The 10,259-nt window shown below is 45.8% G+C and overlaps 1 protein-coding gene across 2 annotated transcripts in view; it reads left to right on the forward strand.

The window, feature by feature from the left end:
* DCDC2C (doublecortin domain containing 2C) overlaps positions 1-10,259 on the forward strand; it is a 133,755-nt gene that overhangs the window by 73,783 nt on the left and 49,713 nt on the right. For both annotated transcript variants that reach the window (XM_023198370.3, XM_031934229.1), the window contains 2 exons: positions 2,774-2,842; positions 9,030-9,071. In XM_023198370.3, the coding sequence (XP_023054138.2) occupies positions 2,774-2,842; positions 9,030-9,071 (111 nt within the window). The remainder of the gene's footprint in view (positions 1-2,773; positions 2,843-9,029; positions 9,072-10,259) is intronic.

Raw genomic sequence — 10,259 nt, forward strand, 5'->3', positions numbered from 1 at the left:
CCAAATGTGTGTGTGTGTTTTTTTTTTGGCGAGAAACAAGGTAGGGAGTGGCTATGAGCTCGGCAGCTGTGACTGTGGGCTAGGCAGCTGTCGGGGTATAGGATAATATTTAATCTGTGCCATCTGCCCCTTCTTCATCATAGGAGAAGTCCGTCCTCCCCTACCCATCTCTCCCCTCCTCCCAGATGCTGGACCCTGTCCTGCTCAGAGCCTCTCAGGAACTGTGTGTCATCAACTGCTCAATAATTCTCTCTCTCTCATTGGTGTCTTCAGCTTCTCCCATGCCCGAGTCCTCTGGCTGGCATGTGAGCACGTTGAAAGCACTTGTGTTATGAGTAAAAACAACTCTTCCTTGGTCTCAGTCCTCTTTGAGCGTGTGTCTCTCTCCTTCACGCGTGGAGCTGATCTGCAGGGAGTGGCGTCTGCTCACTTTCTCCATCCTCTCCCCTCTTCTTTATCTCTTCAGCCTTCTGCCCACAGTGGCACAAAACAGCTCTTCCACTCCATGCCACCAGACCCAACACGCTCCCCAGTTCTCATCGCACAGGACCTTCACCACCCATTGGCGCTCCCAGCCACTCTCTTTTCCTTGCAATGCTCTCTTCTCTGGTAAGGGAATCTTGTCAAACGAGACTCCTGACTTCCCTTTTCCCTCTGGCCACTCGTTGTCCTCCTCTTAGGCTTCTGGTCATCTCACTGGCCATCAGATGCTGGCATTCAGCAAGGATGAGGGGTAGGGCATCTTCTCCGCTCACTCTGGACGTCCTCTCTATGTGATGTAAAATTCTGTATCACCCCAGCGTCAGTGTCTGTGACCTCCAGGAACATACGCACATCTGCTGAATTAACACCTCCCATAGATGTCCTAAGACACTGAAGCTCAGCAGAGTGAGAATGCAACTCACGGTCTCCGTCCCCTGTCCTCAAACCTTCTTCTCTTCCTGTATCCATGCATGAATGACACCCCCATCCATTCAGTAAGACCAAAGAGAAACTGAAGAGGTGTTCCTGAGACTGACCTCTTCAACTCTCCCATATCCAGATCATCTTGGACTCTGTAGTCTTACCTCCTAAATGTGTCTGGAATCTCTGCACCCCTCTCTGCCTGTGTTACCATCACTCTGGTCCTACTTAGCATCCTCTTCCGGTTAGATTGCTGCTGTCACTCCTGCTTTTCATGCACTGAGCCCCAGCAACTCCGAAGCTCAGTGCTTCTTCCTGCAACAGGGCTGTGCACATGCTGCTCCATGCGCCAGGCAGGTTTTTCCGTCTGTTTTTATATATTAACGTTGTTTCATCCTTCAGATCTTATAGTAACAGTCAATTACCAGAGGATATTTTTGTTGCTCTCCCATGTATGTTAAATACTATTACATTCTCTTTCTGTTCCACGTACCTCTCCTTGTAGCACTGTCACAGTTGTTTTGTTTGTGTGACTATTTAATTAATATGTCTTCCCTATAAGGCTCTTGACTTCTTGAGGGCCTTGTTTGTACTCACAGTCACTCGTGTCCTCTGGCATTGTGGTAATTCAGTGTGGCAGGTGTCCTCTGTGTACTTGCTGAATAAATGAATGAATCAATGATTGACATCACCTCGACTATTCTTTAAAATAGCATGTTTTTGATTGACATTATGTCGATTATTCTTTAAAATAATAAGTTGTTATAAAGCTTACTTTTTATGTGGTTTGCGTACTCCCTATAGAGTTTTATTCATTGTGAGTGCTTTTCTACATAAGCTATAGGAAGATAATGCTCATGCAGGCTTGGTCTGAGTTTTCAGAGGGTCTGAGGTCTCGGCTGATGGGGTCGGCCATACTGAAGACATACCTACATGTCTGCCTCGCCACAGAACCCTGTTCTTGCACATTCAAGGTCAGCTGGCAGGAGCCGTTGGGTCTTTACGGCTCATTACTAATGGCAGTTCTTTTGCTCTGGTCACACAATGAGAATGCACTTCTCTACCCACTTTGACTCAGGGTGGCCATGCCACCTGCCTTCCCTGAGACATGTGAGTGGTTCCAGGCAGGTGCATGAAGAGCCAGTGTGTGATTTCCCACACTGCATCTTCTCTTCCTTTGCAATCAGGAAGCAGGAGGCGCCGGGGCCTCCATCAGTGGGTTTCCTGAGTGGCTGTGGGGATGGGACGCCCCTGGCCAGCCACAGGGCAGCACGCATACTTGGTTGGCTTGTTATTGCAGCCTCATCAGCCTGTCCTGACTGCTACAGAAATACAAAGGAAGTTTGTCCTGGAGAGTGTTTTCTTTGGCTGCAGGACCACATTCTTCTCCCCAAGAGCAGAGAGAGGCTCCAGGACACAGATTAGGACAAATCCTTGTCTTCTGCCAGTGGGCCATGAAAACTAGGAAATAACCATGGAGAGTGAGAACCCATTGCTGCATGAGGAGTGAGGTCAGGCAGGCTGTGGAGGGCGTCTGCTGATCAGGGAGCAGAGGGCCCTGGGTGGGGTCCTTATGGTGCCCCAAGAATTACAAAAGCACCTGCTGACACAGGCCTCTGGAGCACCCATGCCACTCCTTATAAGAAAGAGGTTTCTTCAGCAGTTTTACCAAGCAGGTTGACGTTTTGCTGGTGGAGCCAAACGCAGAAAGGCGGAGTGGATGCCATTCTGTATTTGGAGAAACTGCAGTGACTTCCCCAGCTCTACCTGTAGAAGTGGTCTAGAAGGTCACACTATTTCACGTGCTCTCTGATTTTTTAAAGGAGTTCGACATAAGCAGTTGATAAAATGTGGTGTATTTTCTCCCCAGAGACAAGCTGAGATAGTTAAAGAAGATGAAGAGATACATGAGAACACCCCTGATTTTGAGGGCAACAAGGTGAGTTCATTTTATTTTGTGTTTAATGGCCTGGATCTAAGGCACCTAACACGCTGAACAGAGCTTACGTTTGGTGGTGAAAGGATCCGAGATCACGAGTCGGTTCCAAAGCACAAGCCAGCATGGAATTGGAAGCGAACGCATTTCCTAGGCAGCTGTGGACATGATCTTGTTTCCTGTGCCAGACAGTTACATGAGTCATTTTAATTGCATCTACACTTGTCCTAATTACTTTCCACTGTACTTCTAGTCATAAACCTAAAAACTTTTTCCCCAGGAAGTTTCAAGATGTACTTTTAGCAGGGAATGTCCAGGGAGGTGAAGGAAGGCAGCAGGTGTGCAGGTGGCTGTGTGGAGTGGACACCTGGAGCACCGACTGGCGTGGTTCGCGGTGTGGTGTCAGTAGCCAGTCCCTCCGGGGAGCACGAGGGTGAGGGTGTGCAGTGCTCGTGTGCAGATGGCAGTGGAAGCCAGCACGGGACGCTTGGCAGTGTGGATTCTCACTCGCTCTTCTTCCTATTTGGATGTCCTGGAAACTTCCTCCATGCAGGGAGTGTGTGCCTGTGGTCCCCTATGAGATTATGCAACTTATCGTCCGCATAAAATACGTGTATTGGGAAAACAGAATTTACTTTAAATGCTCCATTTTTAGCTAAGAAGTAGACTTTGAGGACTTCGTTTTCAGAATTCTGTCTCTGGATCTTTATTTTTGTTCCAAGGTAATCTCTTGTTTTTAAGTTTGGCCACAGTCAGGAAGCTGTGTAAATTGATCATCACACAGGAGGCCGTGTAATGAGCTCCCGGATTCATTAAGTCTGAGAGATGCAATCTGAGTCTATCCTCCAGGGCTGTAAACAGATGGGGACACTCGCTGCCCTACCAGGAGTCACTTTTTTTTTTTCTCTTAAACTTGCCCTGCAGCTTCCTGGCTGCCACTTCGAAGAAAGGGGAGGAGTGACCCCTAGGAAGCTTGTGCACGGGTGCTGGAGCCACGCAGGTCACCCCCGGTGCTTGACACAACTTGGAACAGGTGTTTGTTGGAAGGGATATGGGTCCTCAGGAAGTCAGTTCAGGTTTTTTAGAAAACACCAAAGCAGCTTCTGATCTAAAACAGACAGTCAAAGAGTATACACTTGTTAAACAGCTCACTCTTCCTTCCTTATATTCCTGGATAGTTGTGGAAAGGTGTCCTGTCCGTATCTGGATGAGTAGGGAAGACTGTTTGATGAAGAGCAAAGACAGTTTTTTATTTCTTTGGCATCCTCTGTCAAGGATAAGGGTATGTTCTGAGAGCAGGAATAAGAATGCAGACGTTTGTCTCAGCGCATTAGGCTAAGAGGGGCAAACAAGCCACTGGCTTACCTCGCTTACCCTCGAGGAGAGGGTGCTATTATGCAAATGGCATGTTTCAATAGTGATATAACCTAGGCCCTCTGACTGCAGTGAGTTTATGCTCTCTCCTCAATGCCTTGTGCACACTGGTGGTTGAATTTGTCATCTGTGCTTAACTGACTTGTTGTGGAAATCTACTCAGGCTGCTGAGGGGATCCATGCATATTAGTGACGTGCTAACAGCCAGTAGCAGATTTAATTTCTTAGAGTGAATCAAAATGTCTTTCTTAATGTAAGCACTATCACTGGAATTCAATGGCAGACCCAAGCACCTGGACCTGAGGTATCTGGGCCAAGGATCTAAGCTGCTGGGGAAGAAGGTGATAGGGACAAGCCAGTCCTTGGCTCTTTTGCCCAAGCGTTAATGACGGGAGACAGGACGGGGAGGGCTGGGGAGCACACGAAGGCATCCCGAGCTTCACCGTGCACCAGGCGCTGCGCAGCCGCCCCCATGTACCTGGCCCCGTCTCCACCGCACCGTCGCTCTCTAAGGAAAGCAGAATAAACAAGATGAAAAACAATGAGATGGGGAGTTTAGGTAGCTTGTCGGTGTCACGCAGGAGGTGATGGGGCTTGGATTGGAGCCCTTTTTGAGCGATTTCAAAGGCTGTGTTTTCTTCTTCCAGTGAACCACGTTGGTTATATGTAACTTCCCAGAAGAGGCATTTTCTGTATCAGGCTTCACACTGTGTCGCTCGTAGATACCACTGCTTGGTTGGCGTTACCTACTGCTTCCAGGGGTGCAGGGTGGCTCAAGTGTTTCAGTTCTAACAGCTCCATCTTTGCTTCTAACATGACTGGAACAAAGCTTTGTTGATGTGAAGTAACCCATGGGGTTGAAGGTAATTGGCCCTAAAATTTGGCCCATGTTTTTGAGGGCTCAAGAAGAGCAAGCATTTTATATGCATTATAATAGCTGTAATAACAATTAAAAAGAAGCAGGACTCAATTAGCCCTTCCTGGCCAATAGGCCACAGTGAGCTAACCCTGCTCTCAATGAACTGTAGTTCACCTGACATTTCATTTGTACATTCATGTGACAAATTAATCATATGACATTTATTTGCTATTGATTATATTAAAATTTTTAGGCATAGGATTGCTGGCTTGACCTCCTCAAAGACCGAGGTTGTGCCCTGTCATCTTACGTGTCATTCAGTGTCTTATATACAGTAGGTGTTTAATAAATATCTGTGGATTTGCTTTCAGTTGCCTCTGATGAAGTTACTTAAATATGTAATCCTGGAGTAAAATGCTAATTACCTTGCAAAGTTGTAAGAAGACATATTATAAACTTTATTTATAAATACGTATTGTTCAGGCACAGAGGCTCACGCCTGTAATCCAAGCAATTTGGGCGGCTAAGGCAGCAGAATCGTTTGAGGCCAGGAGTTTGAGACCAGCCTGGGAAACATAGTGAGACCCTGTTTCTACAAAAAATTAGCAAAACAAAAAAAGGTAGCCAGATGCAGTGGTGTGCACCTGCAGTCCCAGCTCCTTGGGAGGCCGAGGTGAGAGGATCGCTTGAGCCCAGGAGGTTGAGGCTGCAGTGAGCTACAATTGTGCCACTCCACTCCAGCCTGGGTGACAGAGAGAGACCCTGTCTGGCAAGAAAAATAACTACTATATATAGAAAATATTTCTGATGTTTGATCACAAAGATGTGTTATTTTTGTGGTAAAATACAAACGATTTTTGTGGTAACATATAAAAACACGATTTGCCATTTAACCATTTTCAATGTGCAGTTCAGTGGCTTTAATCGTGTTCTCTGTGTTGCACAGTCACAGCCACTCTCTAGTTCCGACACCTTCTCATCTCCTCACACCGACACTCTGTGCCAGCTCCCCGCCCTGTGCTAACTCCCTGTTCCGTGCTTTGCCTAGCCCCAACGGTGTTGTCATTTGGAGCACTTAAAACAATCCCAGCCTGAAGGAGCTATTCAGATGCAAGTGTTATGATGGGATCCTGCTCACGCCGCAGCCCAGGGTGCATGTATTTTACAATTATGTATGTCAATAGCATAGAAGTGGGAGCCATCAAAAGCAAAAATAGAACCGTGCTTTTGGATGACACTTCCTCATCCTCAGAATACTTTAAACGTGTTAATTATACATACGACAATTCTGACGATACTGGGCACTGTAATAACATTTTTTCATCCTTAAAAATGGAATGTTATTAACATTGGAACACTGGGATTTTCTCCAGTTCTTTCTTTTTTATTTTTTTTTTGAGATGGAGTCTTGCTCTGTTGCCCAGGCTGGAGTGCAGTGGCGTGATCTCGGCTCACTGCAAGCTGCGCCTCCTGGGTTCCCGCCATTCTCCTGGCTCAGCCTCCCGAGTAGCTGGGACTACAGGCGCCCACCACCATGCCCGGCCAAGGTTTTGTATTTCTCGTAGAGATGGGGTTTCACTGTGTTAGCCAGGGTGGTCTCGATCTCCTGACCTCATGATCCACCCGCCTTGACCTCCCAAAGTGCTGGGATTACAGGAGTGAGCCACCTCGCCCGGCCTTCTCCAGTTCTTAGTGCTTGATTTGTTTGGACTCATTGGTTCTAAAACATCTTATGTGCAAGCAGCACTTTTTAATTTATGCTACCTGCGAAGTTTGTAAAGCAATGTGTAACGGTTTTGAAAAGGTTCGATCCCTTTCCGAAGCAAGATGGAAAGTATGAATGGCAATGCCAAAAAAATATATCCATGGGCCACGTACACAGCACTCTCTCCAAGGATGCCACGAGCTTCCTATCCTTGAGGGTGTCTCCGTGTGGTCTGTAGCCAGCTCTGAGGGATGCTTTAGAGAAGGGTTATGCATAGGAGTGGTCGGGCATCATGGCACTCAGGTTTTTCTCTGATTCCTTCTTATCAACTTTTTAAATAGTATTTAGGTGTTTCCTACTTTTGAAAAAGCTGTATAAAAATGTCATGGGTAATTTTGTGTATTCAATAAAGAGAGAGAGAGACAAGAAGAGGGAGCAGGAGATTGACTCTGATTTTGGGGTGATGATTTTCTCTTCCTCCAAGAGCATCCTGTGCACATTCAGGCCTCTCTGGTGCTGTGCCCCGATGCCTGCTGCACCTCTGCCTTTCCAGCTCTCACCCACTTCCAGGGCTTGCTGCAGAGCCAGCCTCGTCCTTACAGCTCTCTGGATCCTTCTTCTCCAGGGAGCATCTCTTCCTCCGCTAACCTCCACTGGTATTTTGTTTGTCCTTTCTACGCCGTCCAAAGCACAATTTGGCTTTAGTTAGAGCTGTTTGTGTACATCTACTGTCTCTTCGGAGTGATTCACGTTTTCTGAAGGAAGAGTCTCGACTTAATTCATTTTAGTATCATTTTAGTGCCTTTCATAGCACCTTGCACACGGGAGTAACTGATCTTGAGTTTGATAGAGACTCTGGAAGATATTAGGTGACCAGTGTGCGGCAGTGGAGGCAGCGTGGGGCATCGCAAGGCCTCTGGCCTGAGGCTGGAATGTGGCCAAGCAGGAGCTGAGCGTGGCCCCAGTAGAGGGGACTAAAGATGAAGGTGGATATTCAGTGAGTCTCAAAAGGCTATGTCAGAAGTAATTATCTCCAAAGCCTTAGTGTTTATCTACATGAAAATCAAACTTTTCTCTTTGGAAAATTTCATGAAGTCAAAAGCTAAACAAAATAAGGAAGAAAGTATTTGCAATACAAATCCGATGTTCTTGATTTACACAAGTCTCATAAATCATTAACACAAAGCCCAGTAAGAAGAAAGGCAAAGAAGACAAACAGGAAATTCACAGAGAAGAATACAGATTTCCAGAAGACATGAGGAAATATGTCCATATCATTCCTACTTAAAGCAATGCAGATAATAAAAATGAGGTTTTTTTTTGTTGTTAAATCAGATTGATGATGTCCAGTGCTTAATAAATCCAGATTAGGGATTTGTTTTACAACATCCCTCCTGCAGGTAATTGAATACTGTATTTTTATGTTAATGTAGATGCAGAAAAGCAGCAATGCTTCTTATTAGGGTCATGTATGAATCAGTGCAGCCTTTGGAAAAGAGTTTTTTCTCTTTCTATTAAAATTAAACCCGTACTTTTCTTAAACCATTATTATCATAGCTAGGGATATCTTCCACACATTTTTTAACCATGATTATGATAGGAATATCTTACAAATATATTAATTAACAACTATTAATATTCGTTATATTAACATTGAATAAAGAGAGAGAAGGACAGGAAGAGGGAGAGGGAGATGGACTCTGATTTTGGGGTGATGATTTTCTCTTCCTCCAAGAGCATCCTGTGCATGTTATGTTAATATACAAATATTAATATATTACAGTATATTTATGACTATTAATAGAAACAAATGCAATGCTCATCCACAGGGTTGGTTGATTAACTAGTGTTTTACCAATAGAATGGGATACAATGCAGCTGTGAAAATAATTAGATAGACGCATACAGCTGAAGGATGGGAGCTCCAAGATGTTATATTAAGTGAAAAAAAATCAAAGTGCCACAGAGGATACAGGTATGACATGCTTCCTTTCGCATAAGAACGATCAAAAAGATGTACATAAAAACAAAGAATTTAGAGTGGGAAACAAAATGAAAGGAAGTAGGAGGAACAGAGCCGCGAGTCGATGGTGAGGATGAGGCTTGAGGCTTTACGCCAAGCTGCTGAATGATGTTTATGAGAAAGAATTTGACCTCCCCAAGAAGCTGAGTAGAGGCGGGGGAGAGTAAGGATTTATTTTACAACATCCTTCTTGCGATAGTTGATTCCTAGATTTACTTTTTAATGCTAGGATACAGAAGATGCAAGGCTTTGTGAAGACGTTGAAAGAAAGGTTTGTATCAACAACAAATACTGTAGTTTTGCGTTTTCTACTCTGAAGACAGACCTAACAAGAGAATCCACGGATCCCCAAATCTTGTCAGGTGCTTTTTAGGAATATAACTTTTTTGCCTCTGTCATACACCATAGCTCTGTTTTCTAGAGTTAGAAAACCAACTTGGAGGAAAAGAAGCAAATCACAGCCTTTCACATAGGTGGATGGATCCTTGGGAAAGGCAAGTAAGAACCAGGAGTGAAAAGTGCTGTAGGGCAGTGCGTGGCTGGCGTCTGAAGGTGCAGCGTTTATGACTGTCTGGAAAACCTGGAAAACACGTGTGAATTATCTGCCAGCTACACCTGTAGTCACTCACTTAGGTTTTCCAGGCAGTCATAAAAGCTGCACCTTCAGACGCCAGCCATGAAGCTAAGGATGAATGTGCTTGCCTGGCGAGCACAAGGGAGTGGGGGCCTCACAGCCCTGGGGAAGGCGGATGTGTAACTGGGCCGGGGACCACACCTGGCAGCAGACCCCACCTGGCAGCGGAAGGTGCTTCCCTCTAGAAGCGCTGCTCTCCCTGCCGTCAGCGATAGCTCTGTCCTCAGCAGGACTGAGTTCTCATCCTAAGTTGGTAGATGACTACGTGATGATAGTGATTTTTGTCTGAGTGTGTCAAGTTTCATTTATTTAGTCTTTCATTTTCCTAGACTCCTCAGCACTCCGCAAAGGACGTGAGCGCTGAGTGATGACACTTGGGAGGTTAACCTAACCGAAGCCAGCGTCTGCACACCTGGGGACTTGAATCGGCTCCGCCTGGCTTTGACTGCTCCAGTACCTGCCAGACGTGTGGCTTCGGGAACACTCCTTAAAACCTGATTGCCTCAGTTTCCTCCTCTATTCAAAGTTTATCTGTCCGCTTGTTTATAACAAAATCAACCTCCAGGAGAGAATATGTGTAAAGTCTGCTTAGCATTACTACTTTTATTCTTATTATTAGCAATAGCTGACTTGCAACATATTCCTGACCATGTTATGGGGGAGGGGAACACGTGTGAGTTGTGTCCTGCCCATGCACAGAGCCTGTGGTGTGGGTGTGTCCCCATCGTGCAGTGAGCCTCTCATGCAGATGTGTCCCGCCTGTGCACGGAGCCTTTCATGTGGGTGTGTCCTGCCCATACATGGAGCCTCTGGTGTGGGTGTGTC

This window comes from Piliocolobus tephrosceles, chromosome 15, assembly GCF_002776525.5.
Source record: "Piliocolobus tephrosceles isolate RC106 chromosome 15, ASM277652v3, whole genome shotgun sequence".
In the NCBI taxonomy this organism is placed as follows: Eukaryota; Metazoa; Chordata; class Mammalia; order Primates; family Cercopithecidae; genus Piliocolobus; species Piliocolobus tephrosceles.